We start from the raw sequence: 20359 nt of genomic DNA on the forward strand, positions 1-20359 counted from the left end.
TGTGCATATGCTGGGGGCCTGGGGCGATGGGTGGCACGCAGGTCCTCCCCTCTGTCAGCTCGTCGCAGTATAACTGCAGAGGCTGGGTGGAACTGTGGCCATTAATGGGTGCCCAGGTTGGCAATCAGTCAGGCAATCAACCAGGCAATCAGTTATTCCTATCATTATACTTATCATTAATAGAATAATTACAACTCCTCTCCTCTGAAACCCTCCCTCTCTATGTTCCAGCTTCTCTCCTCCTGGCCCAACAGCAAGCCAGCCTTATACATATGCGCACACACACACACACACACACATACATCCTCACATACTCACTACCCCTCACCCCCCATCCCCACCCCCATCCCAACACCACCTCATTCACACTCTTAGAGCTACCATCCGCACCCCCCCCCATCCCCCCTTCTTTTCATTCCGGTCATCAATTTCATCCCTGATAATCATATCTGTAATCATCCTGGACGCAAATCATCCTTAGCCTTTCTGTTATTAATGTTATGTTGTGTTATGTTTGTGGAAGCCAAGTCAATGTGATGTCTTGTTAAGTTACAGTATGTGTTTATGTAATGTACGTCTGTTTGTCGTATGTAGTATTCATGTGCATGTCGTAGTGTTGCATTTTCTGTAATGTCAATGATGTTTGCAAATAAAAAAAATAAAAAATAAAAAAAAAGAGATAAAAAAAAAAAGAAGATAGGAGCAAGACTTGCGTCGCACTTGACACAAAGTTGAGCCAGGTGTAAGACCATACTTGTCAACACTCCCGTTTTTCCCGGGTTTCTCCCGTATTTCAAGGTCATCTCCCAGCACCCTCCCGTTTTGTTATTTCTCCCGGAAAACTCCCGTAATTTGCATGGCCATCAAACTTCATTTTAAAATCATTGATCCATTCAGGTTGCCAGATTGTGTATGAAATACACCCTACACATACAACCTGGCAACCCAAAACCCAAATAAGGAAGCGGGTGCCGACTGCACAGCCTGAGTCTCGTCGTAAGCAAGCGGGCTAGTTGAATGGCCTACTCCAGAACTAGCTGTTGTGAAATTGTTGGGAATTTAATTGATTAACACATCACATAAAATGTTATTGAGTGTTGTTGATACACTGAACTTGTACCCTCGGAACCAAATCTGACAGCAAGCAGCTTTGGAGTTTTGGAAGTAGACTGCAGGCAGCTGGCGGATACATACACCCTTTTTTGTCTTTGCCCAGCTACTCCACCACACATACAGAGAGTAACAGACACAGATAGAGACAGAAACACAATAACAAAAAAATCTGTTCGTCAGTTCAGTGACTTGACTGACCATTTATATAAAGATTGCAAGTGTATTACGCATACAAAACTATGCCGTCATGTACAATGTATTCTGGATTATAGGCTTACTTATTTAATATAATATGAATATATATATATATATATATATATATATATATATATATACACAACTTTGTGTTGAATTTAATTTCAATATTTCATGGATAAAGGACAAATTTGACTAGTTTATAGTACTGATTGATGGTAGTGATTCACCAATTTTAGCGTTTAATGCCTATATCTCCCTGATAACCAATTCTTAAGGATTTTGTGCAAACAAATTTGTACGAGTCCTGTAAAGATTGTTGCTCTGTTGGTCCTTTTGCTTAATTTTCCTTGCAATAGCTCCTGACCCTGCACCAACAGCCATTAATGCACCACCTGCAATAGCTATTATTGGTAGAACCACAGGCGCTCCTATTACTCCAAGTGCTATCCCCCCAGCTACTGCTGCTGCAACTCCTACACCTGAAGCTGCTTTCAGGGCTATGTCTTTTGCTTTTTCAATTTTTTTGGCCAAAACTGTTTCGTTCTCAGTTTCTTTCTCAGCCTCCATGTATGATTTCTCAGAGTACTTGACGCTCTTTTCATTGTTTGCATCCAGCATGCTTTCAATCTTCTTCATCAGATCTTCAACCAGGGTACTGGGTGTGTCTTTATTGTTAAAGGCATGGTACTTCCCATCAAACCTCTCAACTAGTTTTTTAATTCTAGCACTTTCTTTAATGTATTCCTCTAAAGTTTGATCTTCAAGACAATCAAAATGGGTAAAGAGTATGATTGAATTATTAAATGCCCCCTCTCCAAAATGGTCAACAATCCAATTCACTGTATTCATGTCTTCAGCTATGAATGCCCCTTTCAAACTTATCACCAAAAGGAAAATGCGAGTACCAGGAACTAACATCGTTCTTTTCAACTCATTTTCTAATTCCTCAGCAGTGGAAACAGTGTCATGAACACCTGGTGTGTCAATAACTGAGACCGATTTGCCCCTATACTGAAACTTCTCTTCCCTGCACTCCCTTGTTACAGATTCAGCAGAATTCTTAGATACAAATGCCTTCCTCCCCAGAATGGTGTTTCCTGTTGCACTTTTTCCTTCTGAAGTCTTCCCCACCAGCACAATCTTTAGGTCATCAAGGGTCACTGGCTCTGTCAGCATTCAAATATAAAATAATTACATGTCAACACCATTATTATAGTCCATCAAACTAAATTTTTATTTACATATATTATATGTAGTTGTAAGTATTTCAAAATCAAATCAAATCAAAACATCATAATCATCAACATCATCATTGAGTATTTTGCTATTTTTAAATAACCATTTAATTTCTATTGTAAATATAGCTGCAAGCATCAATGTGGGGGCCAAGCAGACAGTTCAGTAGTCAAGATTTGCCATGTAACTCTATGCTGTTACATCAGACATATAGAATTAAGCAGTCACTGCAAGTTCCATGTCAAACAACCCAAGATTGGCTGAGTTATAAGGTAATTTCCGGTTTAAAGGTTTTGCCACCAATTTTCAATTGGCTGTTACAGGTGAATGAAAATTATGCACTGATAAGGCATGGTCTAAAGATGGTCTGTGTCAATTTTGGTGAAGATGCACCATGATTATAGTCAAACTAAATTTTAATTTATACATATATATTACATGTAGTTGTAAGTATTTTAAAAATCAAATCAAAACATCATCATCATTGAGTTAATCAGTGCATCATTGGGTCCTAGGTAAAATCCTGCTAAGGGGCCCTCCTACCTGAACTCCGAGGGCCAAAATGTAACCATTGTTTAATATTATCTGACACCTCAGTGATCCCAATACCATTTTGGATTCGGACGTTACCAAATGTTTTTGTGTTTTTCCCCATAAAGGACCTTCACAGCTATTTAAATGCCTATCGTCAGGGGGCTGTTTGCTTTTGATGTTTGCTATATATATATCAAAAGTAGAACACTTGCTGTATTGTTATGACTGATCCAAATGGTTTACTGTTTATTTTATGTGCGGTGTATATTTAATGATTCGTTGGGTTTGGGTGTATACTGTGTGCAGTGAAGTTTGCTGTTTATGTCAATACTATTTACTGTGGATTGTTGTGACACTGTGTGCTTGAACTATAGGTCCGTGATTGCATAGCGATCAGCTGATTATTACAGCCAGCTGACTACCCCCTCTGCGTAGCGCTTACTGCACGTGAGACTTTTTTGACTGCTAATTGACGACCAGCTGGGCACGCGACACCGGAGTTTGATCAGGCACACACGGAGACAGGAGGAGGAGAAAAACACACAGGCAGCACGCCACAGAGAGACGAAGGGCTGGAGTGGGGTGCCGCGTCTGGAGAACGGGACCTGAAGCCTGATTCCACGCATTTTAAAGCTAATGTTAGACTGTAACCTACGCAGTGAGCCTGCCTGCAACCGCAAGACGACGTGACACCAGCGGCCAGATGAGTTTGGTTCAACACTCACTGCTAAGTAATAATTTTCCCATTTATTTAATGTGTTTATATAGTGTGCATTGAAAACACAATATATAAAAACTAAAATATAATAGACAATTCAAAGGAAATACATTGATATTTTAAATAGAAATCATACTTCATAGTTCAATCATAATGATTTTTTGTTAAATTGGACAAGTTTAACTAAGTTTTACAATACTTACTACAACAGTTTTGTTGATAAGAGAAACCACTTTCACTGCCAGTTTATGTACATTTAAACACACACACACCGCATTCAACTTTGTATAGTCTACGTGATATGCAGGACACCATTACCTTACTGAACAAGGGATTTTCTGAAAACCAAAATATCCCAAATGAATCCCTTATCTAGGTTTTGTGAAATACCCCTATGGTCTGAAACATATGATACAAATATTTGTAATGATAATTTTAACAATATGATTACTATACACTTGTGGAATTTTCAGCTTCTAACATTAATTATTTTATTGTTAACTACATATAATGTAATGTTTAAATGTAATCGCAACAAATAAATGTGATTCTTACCTCTGTCCCCTGACATTTTTGTAAGGTTTTAAGAGATTCTTTCAGTGGTAAAGCTGAATTGCCTAGCCTGTACTGTAGGTCTCATGCAGACAGCACAAATAACCAAGGGCTAGAGTTTGGCAGCGATATAAGTAGCAGGAAGTTATGTCAAGGCGGGGACTAGGAAATGGGACTTCCTGAGAAGTTAAATTGAATAAACAAATCACATGCAACCAGTGTTAAAATGTAGGGTCTGGGCACTCACCGTTCGCAGTGCTCAGTCCGAGGGGCGGGATAATCAGTTGTCTTTCAAATTCCTTCTGCACGCAATAGGACGCAATAGGATATTTGTTTTCAAGTAGTAGCAGGGAATTCAAACCGTTGCAACTCTGCCATCAATCATTATGTTAAGCCCACCAAACGACTCTATACACGATTTCAATGTCCTGATTAAGTTTCGATTTCTGGAGCTCACAAGCCAACGGAGAGTTGCTAGACTAGCCCTGGCAAAATGTAATTTGCTGCCGCTAGGGGCGCGTCTAGATTTCTAGGCTAGATTTTCGATGTTCCGTATCCATGCATGGGTAACTAGTCATTCACTTTCAACCGTTTTGAATGCATCACCAAAGTCTCGGGGGTTCCATTAATGTAGTAGGATATATCTCTTGTAAACGTTGGAGAGTATAGGTAGGCCAAATTGTTGCCACTTGTTCGGGTTGTCCGCTTGGTCTTATCAACGGAAAGAAACAAGTTCCACGGCTTTTGAAGGTTTCTCTTTTTTACCCTAGTCTCGTTTACATCCTAGTTGCTTAAAGGAGAATTCTGGTGTGATATTGACCTAAAGTGTATTGAAACATGATACCGAGTGTGAACGTATGTCTCATAGCCCATCTCGGCTTGTCCCCTGCACTCCAAAATCTGGCGCTAGTTAGCCGATGCTACCAACAGCTTTTTCAATAGTGGTGCTTCGGCATCGGGCAAGCCATGCAAATAAATCACTGTTTTACACCCATTTACGAGGCTCAATGTATCTCCACACTTAATTGGTAGACTTCCAAGGGCCCTGACATTTAAAACGAGACATTGAGAACTTTGAAAAAGCACTGGTAGTTTACTTACAAGACGATTTATACAGACAGTATCTTCACGGAGTTTAGCGTTTGCAGCCATCTTGAATTTAGTCACGATAAGTCGAGCAACGAGTAAGAATGAACAGGTATGATAAGGGATCAGATTCCAAAAATAATTCAGTGGAAATGCATGGATTCCAGTTGCTGCTACTGGAAGAAACTGGAATCCATGCATTTCCACTGAATTATTTTTGGAATCTGATCCCTTATCATACCTGTTCATTCTTACTTGTTGCTCGACTTATCGCCTAACTAGCGCCAGATTTTGGAGTGCAGGGGACAAGCCGAGATGGGCTATGAGACATACGTTCACACTCGGTATCATGTTTCAATACACTTTAGGTCAATATCACACCAGAATTGTTTACGTTCGTATCGCTAACAATGCAAATAGTTACTAAACCTTCTGACCGAAAACGTCAGACTTATTAGGCTACGCTGTTACCATAAACACACAGAACCCTCTTAAAGGGGAACTTGGCAACTATTTCAATGTAATACACCCGTTTAGAAATAATTTGGATGGTTAAATGACCTGTCCCGGTGAAAATGGTGATTTTCCCCGCTGCGCCTAGCGTCCCCAGGCGGAAAACCAACCTTTGCACATTGAGGCTACCATCCCGAAAAGAGAAGTGAGAAATAAGAATATCGTTTTAAATCGTATTTCTTACCTTGTAACATCCACATAGTTCTGCCAAACTTATGCTAACCGTTCGCTAGCTTGCAGTGTTTCCCCTACAATGTATTTAACAGCGGCGCAGCGCCGCCGCTGGATTTTCAGCGCCGCTGCAACATAATATCACGAGATTCACTTAACACACTGTAAAAGCACAACGGCCAACGTCATCTCGAAATTGTTTTCTGAAAGTCTTAAGGAAGTTAAGTGCATCAAATCCGCACTTAGCCTCTCATTATTCAGGACATATATGCGGCATGATGTGTCAGGTGATTACAAGCCCAAAGACAAGTCTGCAGCCCATATGGCTAGCCTACGTTCTGAACACGGTTACATTGTTTAGCTATCCGACTGATGGGGTCTTGCTCCGCCACAGTGTAGCCTATGGTGTCATCGTTCACTTGTAGGTTACACAATAAATAGCCTACTTATAGGCCTGGTGACAATAAAAAATGATATTAGTTATATTTCATCACGAAGCTGTTTGTATGCCGTGAATTCGCTTGTAGCCTATGCCATATGTTAAGCTTGAGCAATTCCTCTGATCCAAAGCCTGCTTTGACACATTGACACTAATGTGAAACATGCATCCTCCTCTCCTAGCCTACATCAAATAAAATAAACCAATTCATGATTACCTAAATGAATTTAACATGGGGGGAAAAAGTTTGTTGCGATTTAGCCTACTGTTGTGATGCGGTTCTTTCTGCTGATTGGATTTACCCCCGTGTCGTCAACTCTGAGAACTCTTGCTCCGGCTGACAATTTTATCCAGAGAGCTGATTTCCCAAAGATGAGCCTCCATCAACATTCAACGACAAATTATTAAAACGTAAGTAATGCAATAGAGTAAACCAATGTGCTACAAGGTGTATGGTCTTAACGTTAATTGTAGCCTAGACTTGTAACGTTAGCGTAGGGCTACACTGTGAAAAAAAATTGTGAAATTTACGGTAAATTACTGGCAATAAAGTTGCCAGCTAATACCTGTAGAATTACAGTAATGTCCAGTAATACTGAATTACAATACATTACTGTAAAATAAAAACAGTACCTTACTGTAGTTGTGTTGCGATTTATTGACGTTATTTTACAGTGTTTAACTGAATAAATAATGTATAATACTGTAGTTGTGTTGCGATTTATTGACGTTATTTTACAGTGTTTAACTGAATAAATAATGTATAATACTGTTTATTATTTACAACAACAACCTGTGACTAAATTTGCTTTACAATACTTTATTGTAAGTTACTGTAAAAAACTGCATGCTAAAAGTACTGTAAAATTACTGTAAAATGAATGCTAACATGCCTAATCTTGTTTCTCATTAAATGCTTTTCAACTAAACTAATCCCTTGGAGTTAGGCTAATCCATAATGATGACTGAGAAGGTTCAGAGTTAAACTTCCAACTTTATTTTGAATGTAGCAAAAGAATGGCATTCATTCAACTCACTCAGCATAATTTCACTATTATTTGGGACAACATAGACCGAAATAATGACCCGGTAGCTCAGGCTAACCTGATGGGGCACTTTGAGTGAAACTTAAGGAAAGTGCCCTAGCTTTAGCTGGCGGGCCACTAATTCGGTCTATGTTGCACCAAATTTTCTCATTGTTTTTCCTGCCGCCAATAGGGCTTTTAGCGCAGCCAATACACCACAAACCGGACAAACATTCTGGGGTTGGTCACTTACAATGACAAAACATTATGTGGATTTTTAAAACAAGAATGCTGAATGTTAGCAAAAGCAATAAACATCTGAAAATTGAACATTGGAAAAACATTGTGAGTGCCTAAAAACCAAGCCAGTCAAAGTCCATGAGTGGATTTTTAAAACAAGATGAATGTTACCAAAAGCAATAAACACCTGGAAAAAACATTTAGAAAATGAGAGAGTGGCTTTGCGAGTGCCTAAAAACCAAGCCAGTCAAAGTCCATGAGCTTGCGTAAAAGAGTGCAGACTTTTACATTGATTGTGTGACGTTTTTTCTTTCCACTTGAAGCCTTGGAGCCGGTGTCTGGGTTGATTCCCACAAAGCACCTTCAAAAAAAAAGGGGGAGGGGAGAGAGAGGGGGGAAGAGTGGTGTTGAGAGGGTTGGACAAGTAGATAAGATATACTAAAAGATGAATGATGGAGTGGTGAGCAGTCTCCAGATCCAGATGGTATTTACTCACATACACAGCACATGTAGGCCGCAAGCTACGGGGCCTTACTATGCTGAACATGAATTTGAATGTTAAAGGAGAATTCTGGTGTGATACTGACCTAAAGTGTGTTGAAACATGATACCGACTGTGAACGTATGTCTCATAGCTCATCTCGGCTTGTCCCCTGCACTTGTCCCCTGATTTCGGAGTGCAGGGGACAAGCCGAGATGAGCTATGAGACATACGTTCACACTTGGTATCATGTTTCAACACACTTTAGGTCAATATCACACCGGAATTCTCCTTTATTATTGAACATTTTCAGTTGCAGTACCTGTTTCAGCCCCATGAATAGATTTACATTGGAAATGCATTATAGGAACATGACAGTCCATGACATTGACATAGGGGAAGGTGTGACATCTGTCTTTGCATGTTTCATCACGTGTAGAGGGCATAAGCTTTCAGAAAATGTATAGTTCGAGTGGTTTAATTGGCTTTTCCCAAAACAATAGAGACCAAAATAGTCTTTCTACTTGATTTGCCTGGTGACTCTGGTGAGAAGCTTATACATTTTGGTCTCTATTATTTACATATCTATCTTGTGACTAAACATGCAAAGACAGATGTCACTCCTTCCTCTATGCCATGGACAGTGATGTTCTTCTAATGTATTAACAATGTATTAAAATAGATTGATTTTCAATGTAAATCTATTCATGGGGCTGAAACAGGTAGTTCAATCCAAAATGTTCAATGTTAACATTCAAATTCATGTTTAGCATGGTCAGACCTTCAAAAAAAAAGTTGGTTCCCTTGGGAGGTGAGGGGGTGATTGTAAGGCCCCGTAGCTCATGGCCTAATTAAAATTCTAAGAAAAGACTTTAAAACAAACACTAGGCTATCACTCAAGAAGCTGTGTCATCATATTTTTCATATTATAATACCTTTGGATGAATTCAAGGACACATGAAGCCTCCTCTTGGTACTCCAAATTGAAGGTATATAAGGTTGCAAACAAAGTGGCCAGGCCTGCAGTGAAGCTTGAATGTGGAGTCATCACCACTTGTTTTTCGATGGTTAGCATCCATTTGTTGGAAACAAATTTGTTCCCTGAAATGAAACAAAGAACATAAGAAATGTTCACACACACACACAATCACACACACACACACACACTACCAGTCAAAGGTTTGGGCACACCGATTCATTTATGGGTCTTTTTCGGACTGCAGACTACAAACAAAATTGACATCTGCCACATTAAACACCCAGCAAAGGACAAATATCATACATAATACATTTCCTCTTAAGTTTTATTATGGTCTTATGTTGCCCTTTTCAATTTTTTACCACTACCAAAAAGCTAAATTGGAGCTAAAATAAACACTTACCTTGAATAACTAATCTTGGAGCATCTGGTAAAGGCAATCTCTCCACGTCTGCAGGAGTGGCTGTTTCCTGAAACAGAAGAATAGCAAAACAAAACATTACACAACTGATTATAGACAAACTAGACACATACATAGACAGATATAGTGAAATATTGTATACTTACATCAACTTGTAACAGTAGTCCATCTGAGTTCTCTTTGAAGTGTGCCATTAAGCACAGGATAACACAAGGTCCAACTACGGTAGACCCACTGGCCTCAAACATGGACCTGCTTCACCTCCGAGTTTGTTGGCTTTTGGCGATAAAACTGGAGGATCATCTTTCCCTTTTCTGCAATTGCTCCCTCCATTTTTTCCAGGATGGGTATGTCTGTAAGATGCTGAAAGTGACTGTAGAGGCCTTTCTGAGTGAAGAGATATGGCCAATCTTTTCTAAGCTCAGCAATTGTGTGAGGTGGACTTGCGTTGATAGACTTACGTTGCAGGTAGTATGTAACATGCATTAGCTGGTCGACACATCCTCTCTCTCCCCCCACTGGACCTTCTCTTGAAAACATCTCTTGCATTTGTTCTTTTTTCCCCTTAAGGCTGTCTTCAGTTTCCCCAGTAGGACACTCAGGCTGCCAACTGATACACCCATATTGATCTGATGGTCCTTTGGTGCTCTTGGTGGTGGATGAGCTTGGCAGTGTTTTTCCTCTCCGGCGTCTTGCTGTAACATTGTCCCTATTCAGGTGTTCAACCCTGGATTTAATCTGATTGACAAGGGAAGCATATCCACTTCCAATTTTAGTGCCATCTTTCAAGACATCGGCAAAGCTCTTGGGATACTGTCTAACTATTTTCTTAGCAACAGAAAAGCAATCAGATCTAGAAGGATTGGCTTCAATCACCCTCATTTCATCTACTATGATCCGGACCATTTCTCTTCGGTCTCTTGGAGCTGGGCGCTTTTGTGAATGCACAGCCATTGATATGGCATGAGGCATTTTGCCCCAAGGAACTTTAAAACAGTCTGGCCAAGAGTCTATGTCGACTGTGCTGGTGCTGCTATTTGTGCTGGTTGGGCTGGATGAGAAGGATGAGGAGGATGAATCCAGTCTGCATGGACTACGTGTGGAGTCTGATTGTGAATTGTCACTTTGTAAATTTTCAGCACACCTCAGCTGCCCTGGAAAGTCAGATATGCATTTTAAAAACAGACATAAATCAACTTTCACATTCATATGTACAATATGGAACCCATACAACCTCAACAAACAACTAAAAACTTCTGAGACTGCCCCTATGTCATCACTTTTCTCCCTATGCAGTGCTGTGGCAATTCCACAGAGCTCTGGGCAAAGCTGAAGTACAGTGCATTGTAACACAACAAGAGACCGTGGTGTCAAAATTAAATGAACTATGTTTTTTTCTTTTCTTGTCACACTCAGGGGATGTAACTATACATCTTATGGCCTAGCTGAAAATAAACTTTTTACAATATTAAACAAGATATGAGTGATTTCCTAATATAAGAACAAAGCAAAGTACAATACCATCGGTGCTCCATTTGTTTAGCAGTTTTCGCGATTCTATAGGTCGAAGATGTTCTGACAGATCCTCCTCCTTCACATATTGCAAATCCGACTTGCGGTCCACGCCAATGCTGTTAAGTCTGGTCAGCAGCAAAGACAGGGTATCCTCTGCTAATGTAGGTAATACCTGCAGGATTGCCTCCTTTATTTCTTGAGTCATGGCTCTATAAAGAAGGGAAAGAGTGGTGAAGGATGAGCACTGACATATCATTCACTTTATAGACTGGCAAGGGATAATAATCAAGCAGTTCTTCATATCTAAGACAAACAAAGTGGGAGCCCTGTTCTAAGTCATGCACTGAATATACACCCAAATTAACTTCCAGATGTGTCTGATATTTCTTTACAACAAAGTAAACTTCAGACTGAGTGTGAATCAGAATCAGTTTGATTTCCCCAACAAGCAATACATCCTCTTCCTTTCCAATGATCACATGGAGTCCCTTTCTGTACTTAGTGCCTTTGAAGGTGACATCATTCGTAGCACAAGTGTTATTGGGAGAAAAATTGAATTGAGATACTGCAGTTACAATTTCTGAGTTGTAATCATTCGAATGAAATTCATCTCCTTTGTCATTGCGAATCAAAGGAGGAAAGATGTTGCCTGCACTCAAGTAGGCTTGCAGAAGCTGATGCCTTTCTGCTAAGGTGGAACACAAATTCTTGAAATTATGCAATTTTCGAGCACACTGTTTAAAATAAGTGTGTTTACTCTCAAACCTCAAGGTCCAAAGACGTATTAGTGGCCCAAACTTCAAGATCAGCTCTGGATAATGGCACAGGTAGTGGTGTTTTGGTCTCAAGGGCTTCTGAGGAAAGGATTCAGCTCTGTCAGAAATGTACTCTTCGATTAGAATTTGCAAATATGCCACCTGATCTGCAGTTATAGCAGGAGCAACAATCAACAATGCCATATCAAAGGAAACAACACCCTCAAAGAGATCATGACCCAAGCAAGGCGGCAATCCAGGCAGACACACATGAAAGTACTGAAGCTGATTAAAAATTGAATCATATTTGATACCCTTTTCATTGTTCTTGTCAGTTCTTTCTGTTTTGAAAGTTTTGCAGAGTTTCTTGATAATTCTCAACAGTTCTGGAGGTAGCAGTTGACAAAGGGTTTGATTCAAATTCATTTCTGCTAATATCACAGAACCGACAAAAATATTCACTTCGACTGAAATTTTCTACAAAGCCTCCAATGTTATGAGAGCCCAGATTGTCTCCAGCTATGGCACACAGACCACCTCTAAGAACACTGCCATCTTTCACAATGCCATTATCTTCCAAGTTGTTCAGATCCTTTATCAAAGGACTAAAGACTAACTCCTGTCCAAATGTCTTGAAGTCCTGTTCTCTACACAAAAGAACAAGCTGCATATGATCAATATTTGATCTGTACCATGGCGAAATATTACCCAGGGTTAGGTACACAGCTAGCACCTTGTGCTTTTTTTTCCCTGATCCCAGTGGATTCACCACCTCAAATGAATCTTGATAGAGTATTAAAGCTAAAGATGACCTGTCAGACTGGAATAAAAAGTGTTTGGACACAATCTCTCCATCCCAAATGTCCTGCATAACACCACCATTAGTCACACGATTACGCACTTCATCATACTGTTGCTTCATAGACTCATTTTTAAAGAGAGCAAGAAGTGTTTCTTGTATTGGAACATATTGGGCATAGGCTACTTTTCCTGCATCAGTTAAACCTAGATATACTCGTAATGGTTCAACATATTGGAAACTGTTTTTAAAGATGGTCTTACGCCGTTGATCTGTTTTGAAAAGGCAGTTAAAGCGTGTTAGCAGACTTTCTGTTTTAAGTTCTTCAATTACTGGTTTGATCGTGCTTTCTGACATGCCTAGCGAGGTCAACTTCTCAGTTAATATTCCAAACATATGGCATTGTTCAACATCATGAACATCCTGGAATTCTTCAAAAATTGTTTGAATTACAGAAGCTGGTAATAACAGCTTAGCCTGAAGCTTCAAATAAAACAGTGCCAGATTTTTAAGGTAGAGTGTTTCATCAACATCAAATATATCCTGCTGCCCACCTGACTCGCTTGACTTTCTTCACCATCATTGTGAATGTCAAACGACTGACTACTAGTCTCACCTGTGTGGTCACTACCTAAGGCTGGCCCTAGTGTAACAAGTTGATCGGCTGAAGTGTTCTTATGTGTTCTAGATATATGAGAAGCAAATGTGGATTTCACATGGAATGTTTTGCTACATTCTCTAAAAGGACAACCAATTGTTCTACCCTCTTGTATATGCCCCTTCAGATGTGAAATGAGACCTTTTAGGTCTTGGAACTCTGACTGACAACCTTCAATGTGGCAAGTGATAGAGTCTGATAAATTAAATTGTAAACCTCTAACATTAGTAATCCTATGATAGTCCCTGTGGTCTCTGTATATATGAGACTTGCAAGCGCTAAATTTCCTGAAAGACCGTGTACAATCAGGAACTCCACAAGTAAATGATTGGTTTGGGGTATTTTTATGTTGCTTTGTATGTCTACAAAACCCCAGTATGCTGTTAAACTCATGCTGACAAAACTTACAAAGAAACATACCTTGTTTCAGGACGAACGGAAGGTTGTCACGGCTTGTTTCAGGATGAACCGAACCATTTAACGTTAATCTGCAAAATAACAGAAACAAACCGTTGTGTTAGAAAGGCACTAACGTTAACGTTAGATCATATGTAATGCTAGCCTAATATGTTAGAGGTGCTAGCTAGCCTATCATTTCACAAACCTTGGCTAACAACCGAATGCTTCAGTTCGAAACCCGCAATTAAAGATTTAAAACACTGAAATGCTGACAGTTTTACTAATATGTTAATATATATATATTTTTTTTAAATATACCATGAGTGCGTGGCTTTCCCATGCTAGCTAGCAGCAAAGACAACTAGAATTTAGCGCCATCAAGAATTTAGAATTTATCGTCATTCAACCTACAAGCTGGCACTTTATTTGAACAGATTTTGTGTTTTCGAGGATATAGCCCACTACTGCAAACGTTTGAAAAGTTTTTTATGGCTGTGGTCATGAAAATGTACTTACTAATACATCTCTTTGTGAACCGCTGTAGTGTCTTCCTCTTCTACCCACAACGTGTTCGTAGTGTCTTCTGTTAGTCTTACCGTGGGAAAGTGGTTGTGGTTTCTGCTCAATTTGCAACAATGTATGAGGTTGTCAAGACGACCTCGGCGCAGTGCATTTGATTGCAGAAAGCCCTAAGCACTCTTTCACTCATTATCAGCAGAAGTTTAAAATGCAAAAATGCATTACAAATCATTTGTATTACAATTCAAAACTAAAAAAGACAACATCACTATATCTTTTGGAGCTTCCTGTATGCAGTTTGCGTTAGGCTGATCTACCCATTTCTTCATCCAGCCTCCTCCTGATATGTCACAAGCTACACCTACACCAAACACCACTGCAAAGAAAAAAAACTGAAGCTAAATATGCATGGGGTAAATTAACAGGCAAAATAGTGGTTTTAATATGATTAAAATAAAGCAATACATAAATAGGCTACACATTCTGGTTAGGCCTACAATTCGTTTTCATATAGCCAACAAAGCCTGACAAATCAGGAAATTACGGGAAAATGTTGTGGAATCTCGTTGGTCTTATTGTAAATTTGCAATGCTGGACTGTAAACTGTATGATAACCCATAATGCATTGCACATTACATCATTTTACTGTAAAGTTAAATATACAGTAATTTCCAGTAAGATTTTACTGTAAAATTACAGCAATTTTTTACAGTGAACAATGATCAACTTTTCTCCAAAAATGAGTCGCTGTAAACTAATCAATAAACTGAGAAGAGGTGTCTCACAACATTGTGTCTCAGCTTTTTTTGGCCTATTAAGGGACCTCTAAATGCCCTCTAAAAGGGATTTAATATGCATTGGGACATGAACCACCTTCCTACATGCCATGGGCAGTACAGTATTTCTGTAATATCATATTTACACAGTAGGCCTACTGAATCACATTGGTTTTCCTGCATTTTATTTCTTCAGAGCAAAGTAGGAGAAGGAGGAGTTAGAAACAGACCTTTTTAATTAAAAGGTGAGGGATCCTTTCTTTTTTATACTTTAGACACCCTTGAACTCCTCCTCAGAATAAAGTAAGCATCTACTCATACACTTTGACCGCTGAACGATGCATTTTACTTTCAAAAAAAGTTTGTTTTTTGTTAAGGATATGACCAGATATTTTGGCCTTGTAATGCCACCAAAAAAACAATTATGGATTGTGTCCAAAGCGACTTACAGATGAAAAGGACTTTAAAATGTGGTTAAGACTATGTAAAGGAAAAAAGCAATAATAAACAATAATGTCAATACAATATCCATGACCAATAGCCTAATGAGAAGAAACAAACAGTTAGAGATGAAGCTACTAAAGACAATAAATGAGCTGACAAAAGAGATGAGTGAAGAAGAAAAGTTAGAAATATCAGCTTACAAACTTGATGATGGAACTTTTATTGGGATTTGGCTAAAGGAGACTTTATAAGATCCAGGACCAGAATGATGGTTAGAAATGTAACTACCGGTAAGTGTACTGCCCCTAATTGAATTTCTAAATGTCGCAGCATTTTACAAAAATCTGTACTTTTCCAAGTTTAAACCTCAATAGTTGCAACATATTCAATTGCCGGCAATTCCCTCAATTTGGATTTTTTTCTTTTTCTTTAAAAAAAAAAAAACACTACACCTCAGATCTTTCAAAACCATACCACATATCACATTGTCATAACACATCCATCCATTCAGCCATCATATGATCTGATAATGTTTAAACCATAGACTGTATATATAACTGGACAGTGTGGCTGCATTCTGCAGTGTTCTATGGAATTGAAGCATAGACAGTAAAAGAAATGGACGAACAGACTCCGTCGTTTTCAATAGGAGGGCACCGAGTTAAATAGAACGATTTTTCAGTTGGTCCCCCCAGTACTGCGCAGACTCACACTTAACTTTGTATTATTATTAATATCATCCTCACCAAGTCGTGTTAATGTTGAAGCTACCATACATGATCATCTTCAAAAACAGTCATGCTAAAACAAAACAAAGTTATAGCCTTGAAGCTAATCTTCTTTCCACTTTTCCGACCTACGGTCAATCCATCGAATACCTCTGAAATGATTACTGACGTTTTTTTTAAAATTAGGTTTACTTTTTTATTATTATTAGGTTGCCTCTGTGTAATGCTTTACCTTAACATACGGTCGTGTATGCTAGGTTTTGCTTATGAGTTACCGTCATAGACAGTAAGGTGGACTGAACTTCTTATCCAAACAATACGGTTATCTCCCTACGGCGTGAAAGAGAGATTACGTCAAAGCTAGCTTCCCTCCAACCGAACAAGCTAACCATTCTTCTTACGGGTAACCAACGTTACGGACGAGGTAGTGGAGTCTGTTTTGCCTTTTGTAGTGTTTATGTGGATTACACAGAAGCTACAATATCAGCACAGGATATATGTTATATGAAGTTATGGTATTTCAAAAAAATCCTAGAATGAATGGGCTTCTATGGGAGTTAGCAGAGAGGTGGTCCCTCCAGCCTACGTCGATTCTCCTACTTCCGGGAATTCGCCTGCCCCCTTGAATTCAAGCCGCCGAGGCGACGCCATCTTGGAAAATTTGGAGCCAATTTGAAGTGCGGCTGCGCAGCAAAATTTGAAGCATGCGCAGTGAAGAGGAGTCGCGGTCAGGCACGCCCAGTCAGTTGCCACTCAGCGAGTTAAACACGCCCCATGTATTAACAACAGAAATACGGACAGCGAATTACATGCTAACGTTAGCAGCTACATTAACGTTACTGTTAACGGGAGGCTAACGGGGCTAACGGGAGGTTAGTCGTTGAAGTGAAGATTAGCACACAGCTCCCGTAACAGTCAATGCATGATTTTGTTTTATTAGTTGTTGCTGTTTTCAAATATCTCAATCTTAATGTATGCCATCTCAACATGGAGTAACCATTGACTGTACATGGGGATTAATAACACTAGACAGTCAGTACAGTATATGATGTGATAAAGCAACGGTATGATGTGATAAAGCAACGCAAGTTAACGTTAACGTAATGTGAAGCATGGACCTCATTAACCCATCATGTTAATGTAACTACTAGCCAGTTTGCCAGCGTTGCATTTTTTCTAACGTTAACGACAGACACCTCTGTTAGAGCTACTTCTGTGATGGTAGGTCGGTAGCATAGACTGTAAAAAATAGATCGGTAGAAGCTAGGTCGGTAGTTGTAGACCGCATAAGTGAATGATCGATAAATGAAACGCCTGCATTAAACACTACGCCAAGAACCAGTCACTTCCCAGGGATATCGGTGAACATTTGAGAAAGACCTTAGTTTGTCATCTAACGTCCATGATCAGTCATACTGATAACGTTTTATTTTTCAAGCTGACGCAAGTTAATAACATTCACACTGCATATTTAAATGTGTAGTTAACATTAGGTAGGCTGTGAAGTTTATTGCACACATATATTTAATTAATTGGTATTACTAGTGGTGTTGAGTGCCTGATTAGATGCTTTGTAATTTTGTAAAATTGTCTGACTAACTTTATTGTAACTTTCCTTTTTGCAGGTAAGATATGGGTGATGGCTGAATGTACTGGAGGTGTTTTTGCATCGAAATGATTCTTGTTTTGCACCAGATAGAAAATAAGTAGGCTAGTGGCTATAGAATGTAGTATATTATGTGCGCATTTTAGTAAATAATGGCTCACAATTTTGTAAAATGATACACTATTTAGTACAATACATACATAATTTCAATACCCCCCCCCCCCCCCCCCCCCCCCACTAACTGAAGTGGATGCCGGTGTACAATACCCCCCCCTTCCTTATTTTCATATCAGAAAGTTGGCAACCCTAACTGTGAGCAACCCCAAATGTTATTAAATACGTATCCTTGCCTATTTTAAATGGGTATACTGAGATGATGATGCTTTTTCATGTGTTCACTTTTTTGTGTAGTCCTGTGTATTATGTAGACTATACCATATCACGGTCATTTAACTGCCTTGGTATTTAAGTCAGAGGCCATTGCTTAGTATTTAACTGTAGCCTACACAAACATGTAGACGTTACAAGAATATTAATATCAGAATAATTATTGGTTGATACTAAATCAATATTGAATGTTTTTTTTTTTATTTCTTTTGTGTGATATATCATTCAGAATGCTGTAACATGACTGGTCTTCAATCAGCCAAAGAGGACACATCGTAACTCCTCTCCTAGTTACTCTCCCTACAGTAGCCAGAATTAAATTTAAATCTCTCACTTTGGCCTATAGGACACTGACTGGATCTGCTCCTTGTTATTTTAATTCAATGATCAAGATATACATCCCCAACTGCCCACTGCGGTCTTCTGATGAGCGTCTGTTGTGTCGACCAGTCTTAAACGCTAGGTCAAATTCAAGACTCTTTTCCTCAGTGGTTCCATGTTGGTGAAATGAGTTGCCCAGTGCTCTGTGTGATAGTTTTTGGTATTTTAAGCACTTCTTATACATTATGGTTTGTATGCAGTAGTACTGTTTTATTTTCATTATAGGCTGTTGATTAATTTGACATTGTTTATTATTGATATTCTCCTTAATGTAGTCTTACCATGTTATTGTTATTATATTATTGATTGAATGGGCATTATTATTTATTATTGCTTTCCCCCCTCATTTTCATTGTTTGTTTCATTAGGCTATTGATTGATCCCTGTTTTAAGTATTATATTGTTTTGTATTTGTTAAGGGTAACCATAACCATCAACATCATAATGTGGTATTTTCTTATGCACTTGAAACAAAGAATAAAAATGTTTCTTTAAACGTAGTACCACTTTAAACACATCACACACTGAACAGCAAAGTAGCTTCCTGATTACAGTATGTGTGAAATGTTTACTGTATCCTGATGTAGTAGGTCCATGTTCTCATATTTTTACAGCTGACATGAAGGCTGCAATATTACATTTCTGATTTATAATGGAGCACCCTCTCTGGTGAAAGACTAGCAAGCCTGTGGTAAAGGCATACGATTACAGACATATTGAGAGAGCCTATCAATGAGTTGTCACAGTTTTCAATTTAGACGTATTATTTTGAAATGATGTATGTCTACGGGAGGATTTACACATCACTGGCAAGACCTGATCAAATCATACCAATGCAAAATGCTTCTCCAGCAGTGCACTCGCAGGTAACAACAATACCTTAACGCATTTGCAGATACCGCTGTTCTGAGCATACTAAGCAAATTGGCCATTTGTAATTTTGAATCCCTCCTCACGTTAAGCTATGGTCCAATAATGTGTTCACTAAAACACAAGTAACGTTATTTGTCGGGCTGATTCATAAATGGGCATATCGAGGTTGTCGACCTAGCAGGCTAGGTGGCGTTTATTGCGATTCGCAAAACTAAGCAAGAGTTAACGTTAATGAAACTTAACATCGCCTTCTCCAGTGACTTAAGTGTATTCAAATGAAGTTCCAACGATGATGGCGGCAATCACTGGTTACATTAAACCATTTGAAACAAGTAGGACTGTAAATGATGCATGGTGACTATGGCTAACGTCACTTCGGATCAATATAGCAGAGCCCTTTTACTTTACCCACAATCTTTGCTTTACCTATCAACTGGCTAATGCTAGCATGATTTAGCATGCTATGAGCTAATATACTTAGCATCTACGAAAGAACAGCACATATCTTTTTTCAGAAAGAATCTGTCACAACTAACAACGATGTCTCTTACAAACAACTACACAATGTATTCTATCAATATGTATTTAGTCAGACTGTGATAAGATATAGCCTAATGATAATAACAGCAACACTTGTTTAGGTTAGATTATGTGTCGAAATCAGGTGTCGTTAAAATAAGTGAGCGATGACGTGGTAGTGTCTGCAGCCTAGACGGTAAAACATAATGGACAAAGCGTTTTGCTCCTTGAGTTTTAAGGTTTTGCTAACTGTGAAATATTTTTGATGCTAGAGTTCAAGCAATAGATATAGCT

The 20359-nt window shown here is 38.9% G+C and overlaps 3 protein-coding genes across 5 annotated transcripts in view; 1 reads left to right on the forward strand and 2 right to left on the reverse strand.

Moving 5' to 3' along the window:
• Window positions 1-20359, forward strand: part of LOC121719458 (GTPase IMAP family member 8-like) — a 130188-nt gene that overhangs the window by 20124 nt on the left and 89705 nt on the right. The gene's annotated exons all lie outside the window — the stretch shown is intronic.
• LOC121719566 (GTPase IMAP family member 9-like) lies at window positions 1537-6163 on the reverse strand. Its single transcript, XM_042105310.1, has 2 exons — window positions 6135-6163; window positions 1537-2477 (listed from the first exon to the last, which is right to left on the reverse strand). The coding sequence occupies exons 1-2, from the start codon at window positions 6148-6150 to the stop codon at window positions 1582-1584; spliced, it is 912 nt and encodes a 303-aa protein (XP_041961244.1). The 5' UTR covers window positions 6151-6163; the 3' UTR covers window positions 1537-1581.
• Window positions 7535-14671, reverse strand: LOC121719466. Its single transcript, XM_042105131.1, is given in 8 exon segments — window positions 7535-8186; window positions 9242-9407; window positions 9689-9755; window positions 9853-9964; window positions 9966-10860; window positions 11228-11430; window positions 13854-13921; window positions 14349-14671. Coding segments are annotated over 6 exon segments (1569 nt in total). The 5' UTR covers window positions 11427-11430; window positions 13854-13921; window positions 14349-14671; the 3' UTR covers window positions 7535-8056.

Source organism: Alosa sapidissima, chromosome 9 (assembly GCF_018492685.1).
Source record: "Alosa sapidissima isolate fAloSap1 chromosome 9, fAloSap1.pri, whole genome shotgun sequence".
NCBI classification, from domain to species: Eukaryota; Metazoa; Chordata; class Actinopteri; order Clupeiformes; family Clupeidae; genus Alosa; species Alosa sapidissima.